Here is a 27,579-nt window from a genome sequence, read left to right as displayed (position 1 = left end):
CCTAAAACATGTACAAAAACATGTTTCGGCAATATCTCCGTCCGACAGTCGAAAATAAAATAATTTATAGTTTTTATAACTTTATTTATCAATTTCTGTATCCACAATAGATACATGCAACATTATTTAGGTAATTTCCAACAAATTCCTATTTACAATTACAAAACTGGATTCATATAAACTGATTTTAGAATTACACGCGAGCGGAACTGCAAAATGTATTTAAAACTTAAAAGCACCTTTCTAAAATTATGCAAATTTAACGAATCAATAAAAAAAAACTTACAAAAGAAATAATTCGAATTGTTGCATTTACGTCTCTTAAAATATTTCATGTCATAAATCAATTAAAAAAATAACTGATTGTTGTTCAAATATCTCGCCCCATCATGATACAGAAATTATAAATACACATACATTAAGTTTAAAATGTTCTCTGTGAAATAAATTATTAAATTTCAAATAAATTATTCCCCATACAGATGCAATCAGAGTATTACGATAAATATCAATAAAGAGAACATGGAATTAGTTTCTTTTAGTATTAAACATTACAAAACATAGAAAAAGAACTTCATTAGATAAAGATTTTTGCTCATAATAAATTTCTTGTGCGCGATGCGCTAACAAAAAACAACCTAAATGTAAATTTCCACTGTCGAAACTAAACATACAACTATGACATGTCTACGCATGTTTTTCGACAGTGAAAACCAACGGTGAACACAAACAACGTATAGTAAAGGGCCTGGCAGACGAAATGCGATTCTAAATGTAATATTAAGTGTAAAATATAATTATAATCTATACAAAGTACGCTATGGAAGTCTTGAGTGTGGCCGCGCCTTTACAGCTCGTCCCTCGACGGCGCCTCGTTGTCTTCATCATCTTCGCTCTGAAATAAAAGTAAAATTAAATATTAATGCTGGAATATAATTTAGGAGAACAGAATTTATTAATTCTTTGTGTAATGGCTTCTTTTTAATTTTATGGTGAGATTACGACATTTAAATTTGTCAGACTTTCTACCTCTTTATAATTTTGTTTCATGAGTTTTTGTTATACATATAATATTTAAAACAATATGGTTCTTCCAAAGAAACTTTTAACTGTAATAAAGACGAATTCTGTACATGTTACAAAAGTTTACATACAACTGAGGGCGTGGGCTCCGCGCCTTCACCGTTAGTCTCCACAAACTTGGTGAGTCCGGCCAACGTGCGCTCGCCGTTGTACTCGCGCACCTGCACACCAATAATACATTCATTTATATTTCATATTATAAAATATCAATTTTACATAACAACCAAATACAAGTATCAAGAATGTTGCGTCAATGACTTTAAAGTTAAAAAATCGCTTGAATAGTGTAAATATTATTTTTAAAACTCTGGAAATTAAAATTAATAAATTAGCTTAACATTAATGCAAGAATTTATGCAGATTATTTGTTACGAAATATAGGCATTTTTAAGATGAATGTTGTTGGTGTACCTGGTTGTCCTTGGTGTACAGTTTGATGGTTGGGAAGGAGGTGATCTTGGTGTGCTCCAGCTCGTTAGCAGTGGCGTCCATCTTGGCGATGACGACATCATCGTCTGCGGCGAAGTGCTCGCCCAGCTTGTCGTAGATCGGCACCAGCTGCTTGCAATGACCGCACCTACACAACGACACAAAAATTATCATCATCATCAGCTCACTATACATCCCCACCGAGGGGCTCGGAGCCTACCCTAAGTAAGGGTGATTAGGCCATAATCAACCACGCTGTCCCAGTGCAGGTTGGTTTACTTCACACATATCTTGGAATTTCTTCTCAGATATGTGCAGGTTGCATCACAATGTTTTCCTTCACCGTAAGTACGTCGGATAAATGTACATATGTAAATTGAAAATCAAAAAACACATTGGTGCATGGCGGGATTCGAACGCAGGACCTGCAGATTGCAAGTCAAGAGCTTGACCACTGAGCCACTGACGTTCCACAAAAAAAAATTATAAAAAGCCGAAAATCATATCCTACAATTCCGCTATTTGCACATTTTTATTGTTTCTAGTATTAATTATTGGATAAAATATTCATAATAATAGGTTATTTTACATTTCAGTTGCTTAGCTATTAGTTACTTAAACAGTATTGCATCACATTTTGAAAACAAATATCATTAAAAATACTAAGCAAACTTGCTCTAAAACCGACAAATATACAAAAACAAAAAAAAACTGTACAAATATAACTGAAACAAGACTCCATTTAATTCTCAAGGTGAAACGGCATGTATTTGAGAAGCAAACATTATAATTCCAGCAACATATAACATAAAACAATGCTAAGGTCTGACATAATTAATGATAATTTGTGCGTTTCCAAACCATCGAGCAGACAATGCCCGTCTCCGGCTCACTGAATATGTCTTAACGATTCAACACAACTGAATAAATAATTCAATATGTCTACTACTGACGCAATTTATAAACAAATTGATTCATATTTCAGTAAAAAAACATATCAGTTAAAACACATTGGTTACTAGCTGTCGCCCGTGACTCCTCCTTATATATCCTACTCCTCCAATAGCCTATGTTTTCTTCCAGAATATGTTTTAAAATATGCCAAATTCCATCGAGATCCATTCAGCCGTTCTGGAGATAACTTCAATGAAAACACCAAATCCATCCATCCATCCATATAAACGTTTGGATTTATAATGTTAGTAGGACTAACAATATAGATAATAAATATTTACGGTATTTTCTTCTTACTTATTATGTATATTGTTTCTTTGATAGTAGTAAAAATAATCTTACCATGGCGCGTAGAACTCAACGAGGACCTTCTTGTTGGTGTCAAAGACGACCTCATCAAAGTTGGTGGCCACCAGCACCTTGACGGGCTTGGCTGCCCAGTCCTCGGGCAGATCCTCACTGAGCAGGTGCTGCTTCAGGGTACCAGCGAAGAATGATTGGATGAATTCCTGGTAAACAAATAGAAAAATAAGATTATAGCTCATATGAAGAATTATTTTAAATACGCTTATGTATTAAAATTCGTGGGCTTATTTTGTATTTATTTTTTTAAATTTTCTCGAGAACGTAACCGCTAAAATCGATATTATCTTGAAATCAATTCGAAAATTATTTTAGTAATTGGTATGAAACGGATAAAAATTACCCGATCGTCCTCCAATCGATAGATCGTATCTTCGATTGCTATTGCGATCCTTAGATCGGTTGATACCAAATGATAAGCAAACATTCGAAATCGATTGAAATCGTTTTTTTAGAGACTATTAAGGAGGACAAATCAAATTTTTGACAACACTGCAATTATATTGTTTTTTCCAATCTTGAAATTAACAATCCAGTTATTTCGCAGAAAATATTATCAGCATGTCGAATTGTGCGTAAAGTACACAAACTTATAAGTGACGTGTCCAATCGGATGTTTGTAGATTGAATTCAAAGCGTTAAGTTTTAACACGTAGATTGTTAAACGCGTAACATTTGTGCAAATAAGTAAATTTATTTTTTTACTAAGGCAAACGAGCATTCGCCAAAATAGTGAAGCGACCGCTGTCCATAAATGTTACGTTGTACATACGCAAATGTGTTGCCTAACATAATGACCGAAACCACCCTTAATTTTATATACAGTATTTTTAATTCTATATCATTCTATAATCAATTCTCGTAAATCCTACAGAGTTTGTAAAATAATTAGCAAAATAAACATATTGTTTCAAATACACCAGAAATAATTGATTATTAATAACTTTGATATTATCAAATAAATTAATTTTGAAAATAAATAATTCAATTATGTAGTTAAAAATTAAGTGATTATTATTTCTAAATATACAACTATTATTAGTAATTTAATAATTTTAATTTTAGTATTTACCTCAATAGTGTTGGCAGTAAGCTCGGAGCTGGCAGGTTTGTACTTGGCCATGTCCTGTTCCAGAGCAATGAGACGGGCTGAAGGAACCTCATCCTTCTTCATGCCAAAGAACTCCAGAATCCTAAGGAAAGATACATATATTAAAAGATATTTCCTATCTATTATATTAAACTAGCTGTCGCCCGCCACTCCGTCCGCGCGGAATTAAAAAAACTAGACTAATATATGTGTTCTTCCAGACTATATTGTACATCTGCCAAATTTCAGGGAGATCCATGAAGCTGTTCGGGAGGTACTTTCTAACAAACATCCATCCATCCAAACATTCGCATTTTAGTATTTATAAGATGTATAATGCAAAGATCTAAGATATTTTTAGACTAGTTCTACAGAAAATAAATTCTTAAAACAATAATTTTAAGTTTGTACTTAAGAATATATGTAATTAAGTGGATAAATATAAGTGTACTTGAGAAATCAATTGAAACTTTACTTCCCACTTCAAGTGAAGGTTCATACAAAATTTACTTTCTATATATATTAAATAAATTTAAATGCAGATAAAGATACTTTATATAACATTACAAAAGCACTCAATAATAATTATTGAATTAATATTCTTATTTTTCTTCCTTCCTTCTCACCGTTGGTTTCTGAGACCAAAATATATGTATAAAACATATCATCATCCCTGTCATATTTAGGAAAACATAACAATATGTTTCAAACTGACATTTAGTCATTGGAACCCACAATTAGTGATATAAGAAATCTGCACTGAGGGACAAGTAAACTCCACATTAAATAACTCTGAGTATGGTTACTGTCATAAATACATTACCTCTGGTGGTCATCTTCATCAGTATCAATAGCGACGGCCATGATCTTGTCGCGGTAGTTCTTAGCGACAGGTTTCAAATCATCAAGGTACTTTTCGAAATCACCATTTTTCTACAACAAATAAATGATTATATTTTCAATTCTAACATATAAGGCATAAGGTTGAAATTCTATCGTCGTATACTTCGCTCAAAGTTCATCGACGATACGTGACTAGAGGTCAATGTATCTAGTAGGTCATTCACCTCATTAGAACTTATGTGAGATACATTTTAATAGAAAATATGGACGTCATAGATAGTTGTTTGACTTCCTTCAAGTTTTAATTTAATTTTTATTACTTATTTATAAAAGAAAATATTAGTAATTCTATTATTTTATTTTAGAAATAATAAATAAATTAATTAAAATAATAAAGACTATAAAATTGCATGCATACAATTTAAAATAACAGTAAATGTATGCACATATAATACATATGTTTCTTTTTACTTATAACATTTAATCTATTGGTAAAAGTTGTTAATCAACTTTCACATTCAGACTTGCAAAGATCATGTGACCTCTATATGTGGTGCATTAAGAAAACTTTCACTATATCATCTACATAGTAACAAAATATATGTCATTATTATGTACATCTCAAAGTAAAAAAATTTTAGCAAATTTTTTTGTAAATTTACTAATATTTCTTTTACCATTCCAACTAAGCTCAAGGCTTGTCCTAGGATATGGTTTACAATAGTCGAATGGCGTGATTCGAACCCCCGACCTCGTGATCGGAAATCCCTACCCTTAACCATTAGGCTATTGACGCTTTTAATCTAATCTTTTGTGTAAATTTTCAATATTGCTACTTTACAAGCTTGGAGCATCAAATTTGCTATTATATATAAATCTCATTGTATATTTTGAATATTTAAAACATATCTTTGCAATGTCTGTATATTATTCAGTTTCACATAAATTAATACTAACCATGGGTTTCCGAGCCTTAAATCTCCTCTTAAAACATCATTATCTCTGTTTTGTAAAAGACAATGACATTGATGATAAATATGTTTTAAAGAGAAATTTTGGTCTCGGAAACCAACTGTAAGTTAAAAAAGTTTATCTTTTATTAGACTTAAATTATTATAGATTAACTAAATAGGTTATAGGGAACTTACCTTGGACAGGAAGAGAAGCAGGTGGTATTTGATCTGTCCACCGAAGATCTTGGATGCGGTTTCATGTGAGAACTCAACAATAGTGGGCATACTTTGCACAAACACCCATGTCTTGAGCAGATCTTCATCAAGCTCTTTAGCGTCATACTTGACACGTGGCTCTTCAAACTGATAAAAAAATATTTACTTACAAATGTTATATAAAACAAAACTGTGCTTTTTTATTAACTTTGTTGCATTGATAATGTTGGTAAAAATAGGTCAAGTCTTATCATTAACCCTAGATAAGAAACTAATATACCAATTGTTATATACAAATTTACTTAGTAACATTATTAACTTTCCATTTGTTGATTTTAATTATTTTATCTCTAAAATACTATCTACATATAGTGATATTATCATTATATATTTTAACATTATAATAATATGGATATTACTAATTTTAAATGAACAAATTTTGTTGCAGTCTCAGGAACCTGTTATCTCTGTTATTACCATGGGGGGACTATTATTATTATTTCTGGCTGACAACAGATTTCATCATATTATTTAAATATCACATCTACATTATGATAACATTTACATACATTAATATATAATGTAATTTCTTATATCTTTGTTTTTAGTGATATTTATATTGACTGCACTAATATACCTAACAAATAAAACACTTAAAAAATAAGAAACATAGTCCATTTTAACATAGCAACAAAATTGTATCCTAGAAAAACATACTATATTTTAAATTGCTATTTAGAATAATTTAAGAGACATTTTAAATAATTTTATCTCCTTAATTTGAACATACAAAACTCTGAATACTAAAATAGACTTACGTTTTTGAACAGGACGACATCGCCAGCTTCAGCTTCCAACTCTTCAATGAGTTTCTCATCACTGACAAGTGCAAACACTTGGTCATCTACCAAGCCAGCAACATTGAGGAAAGCCTTTGCCTTCTCAGTGGCCTGGTCGGGGAAGAAACCAAATGTGATCACATTGTTGGCAGCAATCAGTTCCTTGGCCTGTTCTGCAGATGTAACTTCAACAGCTGGAGGACCAGTCTTCTTTTTCAGCCATGCGACAATATCATCAGCTTGTCTGCCACCTGTTATAAGAATAACCAACTAAGAAAAATGTATATGGTATAAACTTAACCTTTTTAGTTTAGAGTATGTTAAAATTAACTAGTCAATCTAATAAATTAAGGTGACTCATAATGATTGTATGGAGTCATATATTCAAAGTTTTGATAAGATTTGTTGCAAGAATAATGTATAAATAGCTTATGAAATGCATGAAAAGTTTATAAAACATAGTTAAGAAAATTAATTCCATCATTGATTAGAAAGCAATAACATTTTTACGTAGCATTAAATTATCATTTTAATAACATTACCCGTGTAATCGATGGGGTTGCCGTTCTTGAAGAATTTCAGCGTGGGATATCCTCTTACACCGAAACTTTCTGCGAGATCCTGCTCTTGCGTGGCGTCAACCTTGGCAAGTTTGATGGGAGATTCTTCCTCACTCAACTTTGTAGCGGCCTTGGCATATTCGGGCGCAAGCGATTTGCAATGCCCGCACCACGGCGCATCTGTAATGTAAATATATGAACAATCTGTACAAAGACCTACCGGCGTTTAGTAATTTAAAAAATGTTAACTACTTTAAGAGTTTAACTTTTTAATTCTTGTTAACAGTTAGGCAAGAAAAGAAATTACAAACTTACAGAATTCAACCAAAATGAAGTCAGTGGTAGAAATAACATTTTCAAAGTTGGCTTTGCTGAGTACTAGCACATTATCTTCTGTGGGAATTTCATCGGCAAACGCGGCACCCAAAAGGGCTATCGCTACTGCAAATAACGTAACTCGCATCTTAAATTTGCGAATGCCTGATCACAACTACAGTTTAAATTCGGCCGACGATGCTGAATAAAACGCCGAAAATGCCACTTCATTCACACTCACACCGTCGCATTTGACGTGGCAGCGTCGATCGTGTGTTGGGCTGTGATTGGCCAGCATTGACACTGTTTTTTTTATATCATCAACGAGATAACTTTTTAAAGGAAAAATAAAAATACAATTTTACCAAGGTGTTAAATACAAATGAGTTAGGTATATTACAACGGTTTTAGTATAAGAAATAAAAATTTCGCTTTCCGGCTGAAATATTTTTTTGCTGATTCAGGGACCTAATTCAGCTTCGGCATTATTGTCAATGAATACATTTTACATTTATCTTAAAACAAGTCTGGTATTTATATAAATAATATTGCGTATTCGAGTAACATTTGTTTAAATTTTGAAACTTAAAAATAATACGAAACATAAAAAAAATAACTCTAAATAACTTATCATACTACAAACGTGTAGTTGCAATTTGTATCAATTTTAAGTTGTATTGCGAAGAATCAAGATAATATTATTTATTTCATATACAATTATTACTCCAAAGGACCAATTTTGTGACCAATAATAGCCAAAAAAAATTATTACAATAAACTAATAAAAGGATGAAGCTGGATAAAACAGTTTATTTAATTTGTGCAGTGTTTATAGTGGCAACTTTTTCTTTGGCATTGACATTCGACGTTCGCGCGCATTTTGTAAAACCATGTTTTGTAAACATGATTATGTGTTTATCGTGGTGATTAAGATTAAATCGTTAAGTTATCTGATTACCTAACAATACATAAAACGATTGTAAAGTTTGTTTGGCATAACATATCTACGAAGCTAAAACCACACAAATTTAATAACATTTCTATAGCTGTTCCGTCAAAATATGAGTTATGAGTTGAGTATGACAGACGACTGTATTGTCAAAATCATTACATCAAAGTTTGAAAATTGAAAATAAATAATTGATTGTAAATATTCTAGTCGTTTAAAAGAAAATCAAATGATAATACACAATGTAGAACAGTAGCATTTGTAAATGACTTTAATTAATATGAGACATCTAAGTTGGAAATGGAAACAGAATCAGAGGTAAAATGTAATAAATGTTAAGAACTACTTACATGAATTCAATATTAATTGTGACACTGTTTAACGCATTTAAGCTAAATTTATTTAGCAATATAAAATATCTCTTTTTTTGAAATATTACGCTGATGTCGCATCTTAATAATGTGTGAAAACAGACAACTATTTCTTTTCACCTGTAAATAATTTGTGTGCGAATCTATTCTACAAGTGACGTTTGAATTGGTAAATTAATGGATATTGGCCTTCGCAAGATGTATGTTCAGTGAATTTATTTTAGAATTTTAAAATTGGCTAACATCCAAATTTTGTACACTTGGACTATCCTAGATAGTTCATCACAGTCATAGATGATAATCACATGTCACGGTAAAAGTTTAATTTTAATTAAAACTTGTGAATTAAATAGAAAAAAACTTTTTTTTACTAAATAATAGTTTTACTAATTATTAAAGTGGTTTTAGAAATTAATTACTTTTTTAATTTTACAGATGCCGGAGATGACAGTAACTTCTGAAATATACCAGGAATATGATTATAAAACGAAATTAAAGCCAAGCCAAGAAGGAAGTAAGTAGTGTATTTTTAATTTTCTAAAACATTTAATTACTTTGTAAAATAATATAATTGACTTGATTGGAATCTAACTGTACTATAAATAGAACACTAGGGGATAGTACAATTTAACTACAGTGGAAATGTGTATTTATAATTATATTCAACTTAACAGGATATTATATATTATATAGAAATAGTAAAATTATTCTAATTATTAAAATTTACTCTACTTTTGCATTTTCAGATGTTATATCGGAGTTTCCATTCCTGCTGCCTTTGAGTCAAAATAGCTGTACATTTGATGATGATGATGATTTAGATATTGAAAGACCTTCTAAAGCTTGTGTTAAGATAGGTAAGTTTTCTTCAAAGATAATATACAATTTTTTACATGTATGGATATGTACCATCAAGGAATCTGGTGGTATTCCATGTTACAAATGGCAATATTGTCATCCCTTATATTCTATTTGACAAAACAGAGAAAACAATAGTGTTAACACAAGTGTCACAATGTTCAATCTATGGTTACGTAGAGCAATTTTTTTTATTTTAAGTCTGTGTTTATTATTTTATCATGTTCTGTAAAAGAGATTGAAACATCCTCCAGTCTCTCCAGTCCTCTTTCCCTTCCCATCCTTTTCTTTATAAGGAAAGGATGGGAAGTGGAAGTGGACTTTACGGATGAGAGGATGCATGGAAAGGGAAGATATTTTCTTTCTGTGCATCCTCTCCTCCGTCGATTAAAGGTAGGCAGCGCATATGCAATTGCATATGTCTATGGGCAGCAGTCACTTCGCTATTTCAGCGCTTTCAGGTGGCTGCTCGCTCGTTTGCCACCTTTTGATATAAAAAAAAAAATAGTTTTTCATTAATCTCTTGTTTGTTTTAGAACACAGTTCAAAGACTAAAATAGCTTTAGTGGGTCTGCAAGTATGGAGAGGAGCATTCCTTTTAGGTGATTTATTGATACATTTGGGACTGAATGGGAAGTTGAACGGTAAAACTGTACTGGAATTAGGAGCTGGCACTGGATTTACGAGTTTTGTTGCTGCTTTGTACGCAAAGAAAGTTATATGCACAGGTATATATTATTTATGTATTAATTTAATTCCATCATATTGATTTTATCATAATAAGGAAATTGTGTTAACAACTCTGAAATGCCGCGTAGATGAAGCTACGAGCCAAAACTAGTCAAATTTAAAAAAAAAAATGATGTTTAATTATAGTCAAAATTCTAACAATAGGCAACCTAGTTCTTAAGAAATCATAATTTCAAGGGATTTCTTAAAGTTTTTTTTTTATTTCAGATATAGATTTGGGTGGAATATTGGAGTTAATTAAATTGAATGCTAAATATAACAGTGAGTTAATTAAATCTCAATTTAAAGTGATGCCGCTCGACTTCAAGGAAATTGAATGGAGTAGACAATTGATACAGGAAATTCAAAAAGTTGATATCGTAGTTGCAGCTGATGGTAAGATATCATTATATTTGAACTACAGGTTTAGATTTAAGATTCAAATAATGTACTTAGGCCTATGTAAAGATATCTAATGTCGAGGAAATTCTATGTTCCTTCCTTCTTTTTATATCTTGTGTGATTTGGTTTTCTTTTTGCAACAGTTTACTACAGATTTTAGCAAACTGGCTCATTTATTGCCTATTTGGGACTTTCCAATGTTTAAATTGATGATGGCATCTGTTTTCAGTAATTTATCCCAAACTTAAAAGAACAGTTGTTTATTTCGGTTGATTATACGTGAAATTTAGCAAAGAAGAGCACAGTTTGGAAAGATACATGGGCTACTAAATTTTTTTAAATCAGCGCGCACAAAGTCGCGGGCGACAGCTAGTTCGCGGCTGTTTATTACAGATTTAATATTTTTCAGTGATCTACGATGATGACGTCACAGCGGCGTTTATATCAACAGCGCAAAGAATTATGAATACAAATCCACCCAAAGTATTATACATTGTAATGGAGAAGAGATACGTGTTTACAATAGAACATATGGATTCCGTAGCTCCGTGCTATGAAACATTCCTGGCACTACTGCAAAAGGTTAAAACTGAGAATGTCTATGCCACGTGGACTGTGGAACAACTGCCTTTAGACTTTCCTAAATATTTCACGTATGATCGCGTGAAAGAATTAGTCCTGTGGAAGATAACCTCAAAAGTAGTGAAATAGTCTGTGATATTGTTTTCGTGTTTAAATATAAATGTTGTTGAAATACTTGTTTTTTTTTTTAAACCAAAAAAAACCTATAGACGGACATTGAACCGATCCACTTTTTTCACGATTTGCTAATATTGATTCGATGATATAACAAATACTGAAAAAATAAAGTTGCGCCAATACAACTTTTGCTTACAGTTTTAATAATAATACAGTAAAAAGGTCCGTATTCGCGAGTTCTTCTTTCCTTATTCGCGGTATTTTTGTGAAACATATTCCCCGCGAATAAAGAGCTTTTGCTGTATAGCGAAAGTATTTTGATATCAAACACTCAAATTAACTTCAGGCAACATTGACTTTTATTAAATAAAATAACGACACAACTCTCATAATTTTAACATTGTACAATAATAAAACAGTATAAAATAATAAATATCGAATAACATATGTGACAGTACATTTTTGATTTAAAAACGAATAATAAATTTATACCTATATTGTTAAAAAAAATAAGTTTTTGTTTTATTGATTTTACTTCTGCGTCGGCCAGAATTCATTATATTTGGTGAGGAATGTTTTCTTTAGTTCCGAATTCCTCGCCTGTTGATCTTTCTCTTTGCTAAGAGTTTCAATACTTTGACCAACGCAAAGATCGCCCGTGAAATGTATGATGACAACTTGCGTATTAAACGATACGTTTTTATCGGGCGAATGCTTCGTGTAGTTTGTTTGTGAATCCAAATCCATGTCTAACGATAAAGTTTCACCGGCTGCAAAAAATATTGTTTTAAACAGATAAAAAAATTAACAATAATTAATCCTAATAGACTCGCAAGACAGGGTGTGTTATAAACAGATCTTAACAAAGATAACCTGCTTGTGAGGGTGTAACCCACTTAAACCCCTTTAGTTGTATGCCAGCGCTCATTTTGAGCAGGCATTTAAGCATTAAAAACGGAACACTTTATCTGACTACCCTCATTTGATTTAAAAGTCGTGAATGTCAATCATCTCAATATTGCTTACAAGGCCTCGAATAACGGCGGAAGGACATAATGGACTTCTTCATCGGTCGCCATACAAAGAAAAAGTCTTAACTGGATGTTTTCCTCTGCGGAAACTGTTTTTTTTTTAATGTTATTACAATTGTACTTTGTTTTGGCAATGGAAATTCTTTAGTAATATCGTCAAGACCTGCGTTGTAGTCGTCCGAGTCGTGTGCGGTAGAGTCTCCGGTACACTCGAGGTCGCAGCGGTTGTCTTTAAGGATTCCACGCATCGTCGTCAGCTTGCTGATCGCCTTCTCGTTGCTCTTGCTATTCTGCTCCACCTTGTGCTTATCGATGTTACGTAGAAGTTTTTTCATCTAAATCAACAAAAATAATAATCATAGCAAATAATTTTGTATCCATAGTAAGACAAAATGTTATTTTCTTCGCCAACTAGACTATCGTTTTTAATAAATTTGGTAATAGTATTTTCAAATATCCTGGCGATCCAAGGTCATGGGCACAATGAGCAGTGACACTCTTCCAGCACCCGCTACCCATTACAATGTGTTCTTCGCAGACACTCGTGCGAAGTTAAGAACCGCCATGATATTTACAACATATTATATCATGTTCAAAATGAATTTTAAATAATGGTCTTACGGTTTTGGACATCTTTTTCGGTGGATCAGGATACGTCATTTTAGGCTCGCCAGGATTACTGCCTACAACATGAAGAGTGTTCTTGGGTATATCAAAATCTGACCGGACAGGCGCGTCCATCCCGTCTTTAAGTCTACCAGGACCAGTAGTCGATTTACTGTTAGTCGGCACGTACGATGATCTTGAATTATCTTTGTGTATTTTACTAATCGGTTGTTTTGTTCTAGAATATTTTTGATCCCGTTTCGTAGGTAGATCGTCATCGTTGGAGAAACTTTCCTCCGAAGTCGATGGGAATACTTCGTTCAGACTGATCACCTCCACGTTACATTCTTCAAGGCTGCACTGACTCCTAGCGCTCGGTATCTGACATAACTGATCCGTTGAATGAATACTTATAAATGATTTCTGTGCAAAATCCAACGTCGGGTCTTCATCCGTAAACGATGATTTCTTTGAGACAGTTACTAGAAGTTCAATGATTACTTATATGTATATTATGTGTTTGTATATTTATATAATTCAATTTGAATATATAACTTACCTGCATATATACAATTTTCAGCATTACTATCAATTATTTCACCTATAAATAAATAAGATTGTTTTTATTATATTTTTTAATGTTTGGTTTTTCAGACGGAAATTAAATTACCTTCATCCTCTTGTCTGCCTTTTCTAAATGTTTCTATAGATTCTATTTCAGATAATTTATGTGCATTCTTCGAATGTGACATATTTTAACAATAAATTTCAATGTGTGAGCTTTGTCAAATGTCTTTGCATTTTTCTCTGCATCGTTCGCCATTGGCAGTTCCAATTTCAATATTCCCAGTGTCAATTTTGTCATAAAACCTCGTTTCATTTGTTAACAATCATCGGGTTTGCTTTTAAAATATGCCATAGAGAAATTATTTATCATTTATTTTGACTTTAAGAATACGACGTTGAACATGGAAAAATCTTCGTATAATTAATAAAAATTTCAAACTATAGTCACCTTCTATGTCCATGATAAGATTAGCACCATATCATCATATTGCATTCTCACGCAATTTAAATATATATGCATTTCAGCTCAATCAGTAAATATGGCACAGATGAAATTAAAAGAAAAACTTGTAAAATCAACAATGCCGTTTCATTTCAAGTTCCAAACTTTCGATTAGACGAAACGACTTCAAACAAAATTATTTACTTACCTTTACTTCGAACTAGCGGTTTCTCGTTATAGATAAAAAAAATATAAATATGTAATAAATATTAAATATAGACACTTCAATTATATCGATTGCATAGATTGAAATATTATGCACCATGTGGCAAGGTTTTATATAGGTAGAACAAGGCAAATAAAACCCATCAGATTATTGAAAATAATTGTTATAATCCATTTCATAAGTACAAGACGTTATTACATATTATACATAAGAACAGTATAATATTTAAAAAAAAACAATTTAAAATAACCGTTGTTCGTTTGAAATGCATATTATGTCACATAATATACAAAAAGCAGATAAAACTTATAATAAAACATTGAACTATGTAAAAATAATGCTACTAGAAGCTGTAACAATCTAATCTTACTTTTAATAGAAAAAGAAAACAATATAGACAGATAATTTATGAAAACTATTTACGCCTAAATTTTGATCTCTTACCTAAATAAGCCCGTATTCGCCCGGACGCTTTCTTCGCCTCATTAAAACTAGGCGTTAGCGGCTTTCGAGCGAGTTTTAAAATCACCCACCACTAGTGCTAAAAATGCAACACTGCGATAAAAAAGCATTGCGTTTTAAAAGTGTTGCCATGTTTAATCTATTTGAACGCGGCGTAAAAAGCATCCGTGCGAAGTCGGGCTATAAAGAATTCTTGTCAATATTAGTTTTCTAAATTGTGAATTTCTGTAAAACCTTTCGATAAATATATGCAAAAGTATACAATGTTTAGGCGAAATATTCGTTTGTAAAGACCCACAAACTTGATATATTTTTCTCTTTTTTTATTACTAAATCTGTGTCATGATTGACATTAGTAAAAAAATTTAAAGAACTAGACCATGGCAACACTCAAAACGATCTTGGCGCGTTACCACAGAGTAATTAGTTTGTGGAACTATGTATATCTTGTCTATATTAACTTGAAAATAAAACAAATATATTGTATTGAGATTAATGAATAAGGCAACCGGATTTACAGTCTTTTCAATGGCAGTATTATTTTCATTTTATTAAAACTTGGTCTATAATTAATCATGCATTTTGTTTTAAAGATTTTTTTAATCGGACAATTAAACAAAAGCATAGATATCTTTTTAAAAACAACATTCTTTGATTATCTAAATACAGCAACGGAAGATTTTAGCTATTTAATGTTCACATATAAACACTAAGAGGAAAAAATCCAGGGGTACGCAACATGGAAACGTTGAATTCAGACTGATAATGAACTTAAAAAGTAATTTAAATTATATTTTCATTTAACTAGAAATATTTTGATACATTCAATCTATGTTTTTATTTTTCCATTGTATCCGAACATCACTGGAATCTACATGCTTATCTCGGGATAAATGTAAAACACATAAAAAAGAAATAAACAAACTAAAATATTTTTTATGCCTTGATTTACATTTTAGACGAGATTATCTTTATTATATTTAAAAATTCATGATTTTAACCAAGATAGTGTAGGCAGAGTGTCATATCATACCGATTAGTTATTTTCGTATTTTGACACGTAAAATACATTCAACTAAATTAAAATTTAATTCAGTATTAGTTAATTTTATTAAGTTAATAACTAAACATAAATTACTTTCGCTCACATTAACAAACATCATCGGTATTTTAGCCATTTGAAGTCGAATCATTCAGAATTTTCGAGATCTTACCAATCAGTGCGAATTTGAATATTTCAAAGTATGCTTACTAAAATTAAAATTATGCATAGCCCAGTTGTATAATTAAAATGTATAAAATTAAATTAATTATAAGTTATATCGTATTAATATTACTGTGATTGGCATTTAAAGAGAGAAAGGTTGCACGTTTTAAGACAGGGGTCGTCAACCTTTTACGTATTGTACATCTACTTTTATAGTATAAAAACAAATAATTAACTGTCGATAAGGGAGCAGAGATTATCATTTTTATTATTTTATTTCTACTGTAAAATGTATAAACCTTATAAATGCCAACCCTGCACTGAGTTTCTAAGTTAGTATTATAGTTTTCAAATATCTTGGCGGCTCTTAACTTCACGCGAGCGCGAGAGAGATGCAGGGTAAGGGCACTGTGCAATTCACATGACCTCGAGCCGCCAAGATATTTGAAAAGAATATTACTATATTTATTGTTAGATTAATAACTTTCGCAATTGGAGCCTTGGACAAATTTCTTTATTCTTATTAATAACAATTGATTTCTATTCAACAATTTTAGCGTTCTAATTTTCTCATTTTTTCATATGTGTAATGTTTAGTTTCGTAAAATATAGTCTTTATAATACGATGACTTACGAACATTCTCAGTTCACTACTTTCGACCACATATATACTTAAAATTACTTACGATTGTGGTCAAGTGCTAATTTTTTAAAATAACTTATTTGTTTTATGTGCTCATAATTAATCGCTACAGAATAATTTTTTTTCAAACAAATAAAAATGAAATAGCAAAAACAGGCAAGATCTGAGATAGTGGCCCACAAAGAATAAAACAAGGATATGTTTAAAAAACACTAAAAATTACTTATTGGATTCAAACGCAATGCAATTAAATATTTCAGTTGCAATAAAATTACTGACCAATTAATGAAAATAGCCATTTTTAAAATAGGAATAACGCCATTTTGATATGATGTGTATGTACTAATTTCAATGAATAAAAAAAAAATTAAAATTATACTAAATGCAATATTTCTTGTCTAACAATAACTTTGAATTTTAACAAAGAAAAACCTCTCGCGACTTTATCACTAATAGGGTAGCCAGAGAACCTCTGAGCATATGTAAATTTTAAATGTATGACAAATTATACATAATTTTTCAAATTCAATATTACTACCTAAACTGTTATAATGAAAATAATTTTGTTCTAAACACATACAACAATTTTTAGAAAGAGATACAACATTTTTTTGCATTCAAAAATCCTATAAATTCATGTTAATTGCACCCAAACAAAAACACACGAGATTCTATGAAAATGTGCATCGAATCTAAACTATTGGGTTTTATTAATTGAATTTAAGCCTAATAGAAGCTCTTTTATCTTATTTCAGATGAAGATAGCTATCGCTATCTATCTTTTAAGAAAATTAGATAATTCATAAACATTAATTTTCTATAGACACATGTAAGAGAATACTTGTAAATACAAGTAAGAAGATTCCGGAAACACAACACTTTAAACCAGTTTATCAAACCCACTAGATGGTTAGTACCAATATCCATTATCCTATTGTTTCTTGATTGTAACATTTGCTATACGGAACTTTTTCTTTCTGATATAGAAGATCGTTTGCGACTCTGAATACTGCCCGATGACATCTTTCTCTTAGTCTCTCCGCTTGGACCCGGAGTGCTTGTAAAGTTAGAACTTGCACTGCCCATTCTATTTGCGTTCTGTAGATTAGATGTTTTTCTTCTGACAGACGGTGAAGCTTCAACGTTATTTAATTTAGCTGTTGTAGTTTGAGGTTTCTGTTCTATTATTACTGGTTGTTGATATTTCCCGATCAAATTCCAATGTTCACGTTGAGCTTTTAATGATTCTCGCATCTTCTCTTTGGCCTCGGCGTTGTCCGCCAGCATTTGGTTCAGCCTTTGTATAGTTTGGTATAAAGCAACCGGACTTAAAAGTCCGAAATCGTGTAAGGAACACATGTGTAGTATGAAATTTCTGTATAGATTCTTTTCTAGTAGCTCCTTGCCTTTCATTTGTAGGAACATTTGGCAGGCGAGTGGTATTTGACAATCGCCTACGTAATTGTATTTCATAACGTGAAGGTTCCACATTTTCATGAGTTCCTTCTCTCCTTCGTTGACATCTGTGAACTCATCTATCATCATCATAGTCTTCTGTTGCAGCCACAACGGATCTGTTTCACTTTCTGAATCTATATCCAATTCGTTAGGATACACAGGTAGACAGGTTATCGTGTGATGATATAAACTGAAACGAGAAAATTATACATCGAATTTGATGACGATCATGGTTCCATACTTTCTATATAAACTTTTTATCATAGACCGACACGGATATCTGAACCAGTGGGTATAAGTCAAACTAAATTATGATAGCTCACTAGCGCCCCCCTGTCACCGCCAAAAAATGTCACAAGATCCTCTTGGTGTAGTTGTCATATAATTTTCTATGTCTAAGTAGTTTTATAGATATACTAGCTGTCGCCCGCGACTCTGAACGGCACTAAAAATAACTTAATTAGTAGCCTATGTATTCCTCCAAACTATGTTTTACATCTATGCCAAATCTTAGCAAGATCTATGCAACCGTTTTGGAGATACCTTCTAACAAACATCCATTAATCCATCCCAACATTCGCAATTATAACATTAATAAGATCTGACAGAAACAATCGCGACAGTTGAGATATCCTTGTTTAACTATAGATCGCATCAAATCAATATCAAATGCAGCATGTCGCATAGCAAAAATGATATCCTAAATACTTACCGGTTATGTCCTGTGAGATATGGTCGCTGTGACTCAGCATCAGCGTCATCCAGCTCGAGGAACTCTGCGAGGCTGTGCCGCTTGGTGCGAGGAGGTCGGGGTCGGGGGCGGCAGACGAGCACGTGTGTGAGTGAGGCGCGGCGTGTGGGCCCCGCCCGCGGCCCTCCCCCGCACCCCCGCCCCTGCGCCGCTATCAGGTCGTGCGGAGAGCCGGTGTACGACCCGTCGTACAGCTCGTTGATTGATACATCTATACGTGCACCTCCGGGGATCGGCTGTGCCAGGAAATCAAATTGTAGTAAAAGCTATCACTTCATTAATAGTAAGATCATTGCTGTTGTACATAACTATAAGTTTTTTTTTTGACAAAATTGTCATCAATATGCAAAAATTAACAATGTTATATTGAAAAGATGTTTTGTAATTTTTTTTTTGGTCTCGCTCATTATTATAGTAGTTCTAACAATTTATTGTCTATCTAGATCAGTCTTTCCCAAAGTGTGCGATAACGCCCCCTTGTGGGCACTGCAGGTCTCAAGTTGCGGGTTTTAGTAAATGTTTCGTTTAGAATTCTCCGTTAATATACATATATAGGTCACAATAATTAATTAATTTAATTTGAAGTTATAGTGGTTTTTAAATATGTGAAAATATGGGAGCGCTAAAAAAATATTTATTCTCAAAGTGGGCAGTAGACAAAATAAGTTTGGGAACCACTGATCTAGATTATCATTTACTATTTAATTTTAAATCGCTCGTTACATTTTCAATTATGCACAACCTAGATATTAAGGAAATAATCGAAAAAAACGCTTGAGCCTTCATTAATTAAAAGAAAAAGTAGTAGCAATACTTTAGACAAACTTATCCAATAATTTATCAAACAAATCTAGTAAAAAACACTATTATAAAAATCTAAAAGGTATTATTACTTACAAAATATGTGAAATTGAATCTAGAATGACATAATTTGAGATGTTTGAGCAAGGAGTAGAGTGCGCCACAGTCTAGCGAGCACCAGGGGCAGTGCAAATCATCGCACGCCTCAGTCTGCTGACGCGAGTTATTATTGTACAGGAACTGGTAGATAATCTGCTGACGTTTGCCATCACCTTCAGTGGTATCCACTTTAGACTTGTCACCTACAAATGTTTACACATGATCATATAAAACACGTTAAATTGTCTCTTTTAAAACTTTATAATTGTAAATAATTTAGTTGTATTATTGGAATGTGACAAACATCTTATTTGTGAGAATTTTAATCGAAAAAGTAACTTAGAAAAAGTTTACTGGAAGAAGATTACGAACTTTTTGTATATTGAGGAATTTTTTTCAAGAAATTGAGGAGCAAGCAGATTAGCATGGTTTGGACATGTTATGCAGAGGGATGATGATATAAGCAAAAATAATGAGATTGAATGTGGATGGCTACAAAGATAGAAGAGCCAAGAAAGTATGGATGGATTGTGTGAAAGAAGATATGCATAGGAAAGGGGTAGATTCAGATATGACGGCTGATAGAGATGTATGGAGAAGTAGTACATACTGTGCTGACCCTCCGCAAGGTAAGGGCAGGTTTATGATGATGATTTTTTGGATAGTTGTAAAGAAAATAGCAAAATGTCCACACATGTTTTGTGATAAAACTTTAAATATGAATTAAAAACTCACCATTTTTAATGTCATTTGCATGACACTTCTGTGTGGGTAACCGGTCTTTGTTAACACAATCTTTTTTCACTCCATTAGTTTCGGTAGACTGTTGGTACAGTTTTGGTCTGTTCACCAGACCATTGGTAGGTTCTTGACTCCAGCTCAACTTGAGTTTCAATAAAGGTCTCACTTTGAATATATCAAATGGATTTGATTCTGATTGCACATCATTTTCCTTAAAAAGTACACAGATTTAAATGCCTAATTATTTTATATTATCGCAATTTTTTCACAATGCATTTTACAGTAAATTTTAACAGGCGTTTGATACATAGCGAAGCAACAGAATAGCACAATATTACGCATAGCAGATTATAGTATTAAATAATTTATTAAAAAAGTTTTATTTTTAATTGTTTGCTTACATTAGGTATTGTCTCCCACTGAGCCATGAGAGCTTTGTGAGGTGACCGAGTGATGGTAGCACTTCTACTGCCAGGAGTCGCATCGTGAAGCACCAAGTCATACTCTCCATTCGTAAGTAAACAGCGATTATGCTTGTCATAGACAATCAACTCACTGCCATAGAGCTTGCTCCATTTATTTTCCGTTGTCGAATTTAAGTGATCGGATGCAGATTTTATGCGTTTGGTTAAAGGCTCTGAAATTATTAAAAAAAATTAGCAAACAATAGTATGTATTACTTTTGTAAATTCCATTATGAGTTTGAATATGGTGCACTAATACAATTTTTATAACGAAAGATTTAACTTTGGTTTACTTATCACTTTTATAAACCAACTGTTATTACAAAAACTAACATAACTAGCTTGTCTGTTGTCCAGACTATGTTCTACATCTAGACCAAATTTTATTGAGATCTGTTAAGCTATTGGAGATACCTTCAAACATCCATTCATCTAAACATTCTTATTCACATCTGATGTAATTAGATTCATTATACCTTCACTATCACCATTGGTGATTTCCGTGGAACTTGTTGCATTGTTTGTGGTAGTGTTACTAGCAGCTCTTGTCACTGTGACTCTAAGCATCAGCATGTAAGACTTGACATTAGGGCCCTGTGATGGACTGAATGTGTCACTAGATATACTAACTGCTGATGCCATAGCAGGAGGTTCTGACGTTGATGGGTTTAATGGGACTGAGCAACTGCCAACCTGAAATTGGATACATTTTTGTAGAATTTTAAATGATACAAGAATTTATTCTCCTTAGTGTAATTTCTCCTTTTTTATTTGTATTAATCAATATTTAATATGATTAGAAGTATATCTGTTAAAATATTTTTTTGATTTTGAATTTTAATTACAAGATATAGTGCTTTTTGTAATATAAGGTAGCACTACATCTTATAAAAAATCCTGAAATACAAAAAGTGACAGTAATCCAATAAAAATCCTTTAAATGATTTTAACAATTTACTGTAACTGTAAGGGATTAAAATATTTTAATAACATAAATACTTACAGACACTTCAATAATGGCTGATGAACTTTCTTTTCTTTTCTTGTGGCAAATTTTTAATAGTAATGTTTCGACTTTCACTTGATAATCTCTGGGATCATCTAAACTTTTATCGTAAAATCCTAAAAATGTGAGCGTCATGTAGCCGCCTAAACTGTTTGGCTGAATCTCTGTACTCTTTTTTAATGTTATTTTTTCTAATAATGAATCTACCTTGAAGCCGATTCTACTTTTATTACTTCTCGACATTCTTCGTTTCATATATGATAATGTTCTATTGAGAAATATTGGCTGTAAGAAAAGTGAGAGGAAATTATGTAGTAAACGCGTTACTTTAACAAATATACGACTTTAAAACTTTAAGATGAACATACCGATAACATATTCCGCGTTCGCAAGAATCTGTATATTTGTGTAGGCTCTGGAAAAATAGAATAATCAAATAGTTTTGATAATGCAGAAATTAACCAAACATGAACGCTTGCATATCAATAGCTACTGTTACTAACTTACTTTCAAAGGCTTGTAAAAACAGTTCATGATCAGCTTGTAAATGATCTATTTTAGAGTTTTTGTTTGTTTCACTGTCTTTATCGCGCTTTTTAGGAGGCATTTTTTTGTTTTAATCGAATTAATCCTAAAACCGCCAAGTTCATCAGTTCGTTGACTTGATTGACATGACAGCTAGCGTCAGGTCAGACCATAGACGTAACAAAACTTCTTTGATGACTTTAAAGAATTTACTTTTTTGTACAATTTTTGCGAAAATTCTTTAGAACTATCTCATATTTTGCCTCAAAATATGTCTGTTAAAATCGTCTATTTATTAAAGAAAATTCTCAACATTAAACATAAAAGCAACTGGAAAACATTTTTGTTTTTTAGTTTTTTTCAGTGAAAAAGCAAAGTGATACAGGCAAACTTTGTACTTTGACAAACATAAACAATTTATCCAACTTTTAAATTGAAATTGATTAGTTTGTATTGGATATGTTATTAATAAAATTATAAAACAAATACAATATTTACTCTTCTGTGAAATGGCATAATGAGAAAGTCGGATCCATATGTTTATTACGTAAAAAAGCGTTTAAAAAATGTACAAATAAGTGGCTTACGAAAGGGGTTACGATCATCTACATTGAAACAAATTGATTATATTTGTAACTTTGCAGAAGAAAACACAATCAATAAAACGCACAAAAGAATCATAATTCCGATAATAATCGTGGCGATATTAACTGTGGTTCTAAGTAGTATTGTGCAAAATATATTGACTGCTAGATGTCTAGTACCTCTAAATTACTTGATGTGGGAAGCGACGCGTCCTCTCGCTGATTGCGACTATTGTGTGAACATTACGAAACCTATCATACTACAAAATGTAACTCGTGGCAGCTTCAAAGTAAGATCGTAATTTGCACCAGTTATATCTTAGTAAAAAAAATATTGTTTTTATTAATTTCTCATTGGAATCTATTTCAGAAACATGCTTACACATCAAAACCAATTGTGATAAAAAATGTTATTAACCACTGGAGAGCAATAAAATACTTCAATTACTATCTATTTAAAAGACTTTATGAACGCACAATGGGAAGTTATGAATTATTTGAAGAAGGTTGTCAATTCCTTAACTTTAAATCTGACCTTTTTTCTTTAAAAGAAGTCTTCAATATGCCTAAGGAAAGAGTAAGGAATGAACATGGTTATAAACCTTGGTATGTTGGATGGTAAGTGTAATAAAATGCAAAAAATTAAATTGCTGCACATATGAACATGATTTCAATATGATTTTCATTAATTTTTAGGGCAAACTGTCATCCTGATATCAGATCAAAAATAAGGCAATACTACAGTATACCAGAATTTTTACCTGATGATGCTGAGTTTCCAGAGACTGAAAATATATTCTTTGGTTACGAGATTGGGGCTGTAATGCATGTAAATATTATTAAATTTACTTAAATGTTATGCGTAAGCTATGAACTAATGATTTTCATACAGTGGTATTTCCAGTTGGATTATATTCCTCGTCTGATGTGGCAAGGGCAGATAAAAGGCAGCAAAAACTGGTCCATAGCCCCAGTACCTGAATGTGAACATGTGTGTCATAAATTTGAATATTACGTTGAGCCAGGTGATGTTGGTAAGAATATCCAATAATCTGTCTTCAATAATCTTTTTTAATAAAACTTTCACTAACTTTTTAATATTTCCAGTGCTGTTGGATACAAGAGTGTGGTATCACGCAACTAGTATACCAAAGGGGCAGTTTTCTGTCACATTGCAGTCTGAATATGCTTAGATTAAGAGTACAAAGTATTATGCTGTAAACATATCCAAATGCCAAATATTTAGTATTTTTCTATACATTATTTATTAATTTAAGGTGCCATTTTGTAGTGTGACTACTATTTATTTTTTTACAACTATATTATTGTATTCAATAAAGTATTTACTTATAAGGAATGGGTTTTAATAAAAACAAATATAGTTTTAAACTTTTTTTCATCTATTTCTATGATCAATATGAGTAAATAAAGACTTAATTGGGAAAGCCAAGTTAGAGAACAATTTCTTCCACCACGAATACATAATATCTGCAACTTTGTGTTCTCGCAACTAATTCTTTATTTAAACGACCAAATATTTTAAAGTTTACATAGAGATCAGGTTTGAAACTCAAAGAGACTAAGCTCAGAGTTATAACAAACACTTATTGATATTATGGTAATATGTTTCCAATAAGAATTATTATAATCAGGCAAAATTGTACAGCTCCAAAACACAAATATGCATAAAAATGCAATTTTACAGTAGACAAAATAATATAATTTCTTATTTGATCAAATAGATGCCAGTATTTTAGTGGACAAATTTAACTGACATGGCAAAATATCACAAAAGAAACAATAAACATAGTGTATAAGCAATACTTTAATAAAAAAAAATCGAGTCTTGCTCATATACCTGTTAAATAAAAGAAACCCTAGCGTAACAAAAGAAATTTAAAAATCATCGACAAAGTCAAATTTTGATAAAACAAAAACGTTTGCATGCTAGAGCTTCATAAAATTTCTATAATATTGCAACTACCCAAGTAGCGTTCATAAAAAGTCAGACAATAAATGGGCAGTAAATTGGACAATTTTGATTAGAAAAATTGCCAAACACCGAGTACCGCATCCTTGATAGCTTCAACATACTGAGCGGGTACCCAATACAGCCAATACCTTGACGCTTCTGTTGCTCCTAACTGGAGGCCCTATAGGATAAATATAAAAATGAATAGTACAGTTTGGATTTTAAAATCATTGTACACTTACAAAGAGTAATCTTCTAAATTGACATATTGTTGTCCGAGGGATTTTATATAACCAGCTGACGTTTACAACACAATCCAAGTAGAATAAAAAATAATAAGTAGCTTATCTAGTCTTTCAACACTATGTTTTACATTTGTGCCAAATTTCATCAAGATCCATTGAGCTGTTCCCGAGTTACCTTCTAACACCCTTACATCCATCTAAACTTCTGTATTTATAATATTATAAGTCACATTTTTTATCAGTGTTTCAGGAAATAAAACTCATGATAACTGCATAAATTACTTACCATAATGTGATATTCTTCATGATCTTTAATGGGTTCTGAAGTTATACCTAATAACAAAAATATTACAATAATTAAGTAGATATAACAATATTCAAAGACTATTGACAAGATTTTTGAGTCAAATAAAATTTAAGATTAAAGGTTAAGAAAGAATTAGAAACATTTCAATGTCAATGATTCATAAAATAGTAAAGAATGTATTTCTGTAATTCAAAGACAAACACTTACTTTTTATAGATGTCATGGCAAGCTTCTCAGTTCGTTCTTTTGTACCAACCCAAAGTTGGTCCTGTTCAGGCTTGAAAGTAAGCCTCACTTTACCCCCATGTTTATTCAACATTCCACTTAGAGGGATAGGGGGCAGCGGTTCCTACAAAACCAATAACAACAAATAGATAACACACGATCGAAGAGTTTCAGGAATCAAGCCCTTACATCTAACTAATTTCCACTATGCTTTTTTCATATAAAATTGAACTTTTTTTTGGCAACTGTACGTAATTATTACCTTAACACCTTTTATTCCGGGCATCACATCCGGTGGGATGCCTTTATCAAGGACTTTCCTATGGTTCTTCTGCATGCAAAGTGGTTCCTTACTTGACTGACTACTAGATTTCTCATCTACATCCTGAAATGGTACTGAAACATTATATTTGATGCAATAGTTGTTACTCATATGAACTTATGTGTTTATGAAGTGTTTTATGTGAGATTAAAATTTCAACTTAGAAAGAGAGTAACAGTAAGTATATTTGTCAATAGTAGTGAGTGTTTTTAATGTACAAGAGGATACTTCAGGTTGCTTTAAACACTTTTGGACACTTTGTTAGCTATTAATTATTAATATACTTTTTACTTACTTATAATTGTTTACATTAATAAAGCTTTTATAATGCCTAAATATAAGGAGCATGCACTCAAATGTTGTTTACTTGCCTTTGGTGCACTCTTCACAGCCAATATATCATCCATTTTAGAGCCAACCAACATGACCTTTCCACCTTTGACTACTCCAGCTTTCCTTAGTGTCATGTTATCCCGGGCCATGCCTTTTATAATTAATTTCTGCGCTGATTGCGGCACTCCGCATATTCTTTCCAAATGAGCTTTTAACTCTAACACGGTCGCATCGTAGGCAAATGTAATTTCGTGTTTGACTTTATTAAAAACTACTGTAAATTCGACTTGTTCAGGAATTTCACAAACGGCATCTTCAATCGATTCAGAGCTGCAGGCCGCGCTCTCTGCGGGGGCTTCCGCGATTTCTTTATCATTATCAGCAATTTGTTTTTCTAAAGCAGTCTTAGTATTTCCATTTGATATTAAGTTTGGGTCGCAATTTTCTGTTGTGTCACCTTTTCCAGAAGCTAAAAATGAATCGTGAGTTAGCAAAATTCTAGAACAAAAGACCTAGGTAGAATAGTGCGCTAACAAAGATTTTGAACGATTAATATGACAACTCACCTATATAATCCATATTTTCATTCGTTAAAAATTTTCTATTTAATAAATAAGTAAAGACCAATAAAAAATGCCGTTGTTTTGAAAAAAATATTAAAAATACAGTGGCTGACGTGAAGCAACAAATTTTTTGTCAATCGTCAATCGTCACCGGTAGCCGGCGCGTTCGGAAATGTAGATTATTGAACGAGTCTTTTGGAGTCTGCACAAAGATATTATGTTTTTTTTTCCTGAATGGAACTCTACCCAGTTATGTTTTCGCTTTCGCTGGTATCGTTTTTATTAAATAAGAAATTAAATGTAGAAAGTGTATAAACCTTTATTTATATTACCTACATTGTTAATA

At 32.0% G+C, this 27,579-nt stretch overlaps 6 protein-coding genes across 10 annotated transcripts; 2 read left to right on the top strand and 4 right to left on the bottom strand.

Moving 5' to 3' along the window:
* Nucleotides 1-69: 69 nt before the first annotated feature.
* Nucleotides 70-7,870, bottom strand: Pdi (protein disulfide isomerase). The gene is given in 10 exon segments (NM_001311799.1): nt 70-895; nt 1,155-1,244; nt 1,495-1,660; nt 2,809-2,975; nt 3,902-4,022; nt 4,743-4,852; nt 5,911-6,078; nt 6,750-7,021; nt 7,313-7,510; nt 7,646-7,870. Coding segments are annotated over 10 exon segments (1,488 nt in total). The 5' UTR covers nt 7,794-7,870; the 3' UTR covers nt 70-847.
* Nucleotides 7,871-8,494: 624 nt separating this feature from the next.
* On the top strand, nt 8,495-11,708 carry LOC106121217 (methyltransferase-like protein 22). 5 transcript variants are annotated; one of them, XM_013316758.1, is made up of 6 exons: nt 8,495-8,711; nt 9,401-9,479; nt 9,712-9,822; nt 10,360-10,551; nt 10,781-10,948; nt 11,364-11,708. In XM_013316758.1, exons 2-6 carry the CDS (start codon nt 9,401-9,403, stop codon nt 11,663-11,665), a joined length of 852 nt encoding a protein of 283 aa, XP_013172212.1. In that variant the 5' UTR covers nt 8,495-8,711; the 3' UTR covers nt 11,666-11,708. The 5 variants fall into 5 exon arrangements, with proteins under 5 accessions (XP_013172212.1, XP_013172209.1, XP_013172208.1 ...); XM_013316755.1 differs by having other exon boundaries at nt 8,495-8,718; XM_013316754.1 differs by lacking the exon at nt 8,495-8,711 and adding an exon at nt 8,725-8,912.
* Nucleotides 11,709-12,173: 465 nt separating this feature from the next.
* Nucleotides 12,174-14,135, bottom strand: LOC106121111 (uncharacterized). Its single transcript, XM_013316611.1, has 5 exons — nt 13,961-14,135; nt 13,850-13,891; nt 13,306-13,772; nt 12,848-13,019; nt 12,174-12,423 (listed from the first exon to the last, which is right to left on the bottom strand). The coding sequence occupies exons 1-5, from the start codon at nt 14,040-14,042 to the stop codon at nt 12,185-12,187; spliced, it is 1,002 nt and encodes a 333-aa protein (XP_013172065.1). The 5' UTR covers nt 14,043-14,135; the 3' UTR covers nt 12,174-12,184.
* A 2,632-nt stretch (nt 14,136-16,767) lies between these two features.
* Su(z)12 (Polycomb protein Su(z)12) lies at nt 16,768-22,817 on the bottom strand. The gene is made up of 9 exons (XM_013317083.1): nt 22,665-22,817; nt 22,526-22,572; nt 22,155-22,442; nt 21,628-21,844; nt 21,089-21,324; nt 20,682-20,898; nt 19,944-20,149; nt 19,008-19,282; nt 16,768-18,485 (listed from the first exon to the last, which is right to left on the bottom strand). The coding sequence occupies exons 1-9, from the start codon at nt 22,762-22,764 to the stop codon at nt 17,795-17,797; spliced, it is 2,277 nt and encodes a 758-aa protein (XP_013172537.1). The 5' UTR covers nt 22,765-22,817; the 3' UTR covers nt 16,768-17,794.
* Nucleotides 22,818-23,110: 293 nt separating this feature from the next.
* On the top strand, nt 23,111-24,488 carry LOC106121050 (uncharacterized). The gene is made up of 5 exons (XM_013316538.1): nt 23,111-23,556; nt 23,637-23,884; nt 23,963-24,095; nt 24,171-24,300; nt 24,374-24,488. The coding sequence occupies exons 1-5, from the start codon at nt 23,200-23,202 to the stop codon at nt 24,457-24,459; spliced, it is 954 nt and encodes a 317-aa protein (XP_013171992.1). The 5' UTR covers nt 23,111-23,199; the 3' UTR covers nt 24,460-24,488.
* A 677-nt stretch (nt 24,489-25,165) lies between these two features.
* Nucleotides 25,166-27,422, bottom strand: LOC106121254 (ubiquitin domain-containing protein UBFD1). Its single transcript, XM_013316815.1, has 6 exons — nt 27,237-27,422; nt 26,709-27,139; nt 26,278-26,400; nt 25,998-26,139; nt 25,770-25,816; nt 25,166-25,419 (listed from the first exon to the last, which is right to left on the bottom strand). The coding sequence occupies exons 1-6, from the start codon at nt 27,247-27,249 to the stop codon at nt 25,309-25,311; spliced, it is 867 nt and encodes a 288-aa protein (XP_013172269.1). The 5' UTR covers nt 27,250-27,422; the 3' UTR covers nt 25,166-25,308.
* Between the last annotated feature and the right edge of the window lie 157 nt (nt 27,423-27,579).

The sequence above is a fragment of the Papilio xuthus genome, unplaced genomic scaffold (assembly GCF_000836235.2).
Source record: "Papilio xuthus unplaced genomic scaffold, Pxut_1.1 DF826945.1, whole genome shotgun sequence".
NCBI classification, from domain to species: Eukaryota; Metazoa; Arthropoda; class Insecta; order Lepidoptera; family Papilionidae; genus Papilio; species Papilio xuthus.
The sequence above is the reverse complement of the archived record's forward strand: the minus strand, read 5'-3'. Positions and strand labels throughout refer to the sequence as shown.

What these genes read in the sequence shown, in the direction of transcription:
- LOC106121050 (XM_013316538.1), top strand. Translation starts at nt 23,200, where the DNA reads ATGAGAAAGTCGGATCCATATGTTTATTACGTAAAAAAGCGTTTAAAA. An exon ending in AAACCTTGGTATGTTGGATG is followed by an intron (nt 23,885 to 23,962) that starts GTAAGTGTAATA and finishes ATTAATTTTTAG; the next exon opens with GGCAAACTGTCATCCTGATA. An exon ending in AGATTGGGGCTGTAATGCAT is followed by an intron (nt 24,096 to 24,170) that starts GTAAATATTATT and finishes TGGTATTTCCAG; the next exon opens with TTGGATTATATTCCTCGTCT.
- LOC106121111 (XM_013316611.1), bottom strand. Translation starts at nt 14,042, where the DNA reads ATGTCACATTCGAAGAATGCACATAAATTATCTGAAATAGAATCTATA. An exon ending in AGGCAGACAAGAGGATGAAG is followed by an intron (nt 13,892 to 13,960) that starts GTAATTTAATTT and finishes ATTTATTTATAG; the next exon opens with GTGAAATAATTGATAGTAAT. An exon ending in TGAAAATTGTATATATGCAG is followed by an intron (nt 13,773 to 13,849) that starts GTAAGTTATATA and finishes TTGAACTTCTAG; the next exon opens with TAACTGTCTCAAAGAAATCA.
- LOC106121217 (XM_013316754.1), top strand. An exon ending in TAAAGCTTGTGTTAAGATAG is followed by an intron (nt 9,823 to 10,359) that starts GTAAGTTTTCTT and finishes TGTTTGTTTTAG; the next exon opens with AACACAGTTCAAAGACTAAA. An exon ending in AAAGAAAGTTATATGCACAG is followed by an intron (nt 10,552 to 10,780) that starts GTATATATTATT and finishes TTTTTATTTCAG; the next exon opens with ATATAGATTTGGGTGGAATA.
- LOC106121254 (XM_013316815.1), bottom strand. An exon ending in CTGTGAAGAGTGCACCAAAG is followed by an intron (nt 26,401 to 26,708) that starts GCAAGTAAACAA and finishes GTACCATTTCAG; the next exon opens with GATGTAGATGAGAAATCTAG. An exon ending in TGCCATGACATCTATAAAAA is followed by an intron (nt 25,817 to 25,997) that starts GTAAGTGTTTGT and finishes TTTTGTTATTAG; the next exon opens with GTATAACTTCAGAACCCATT.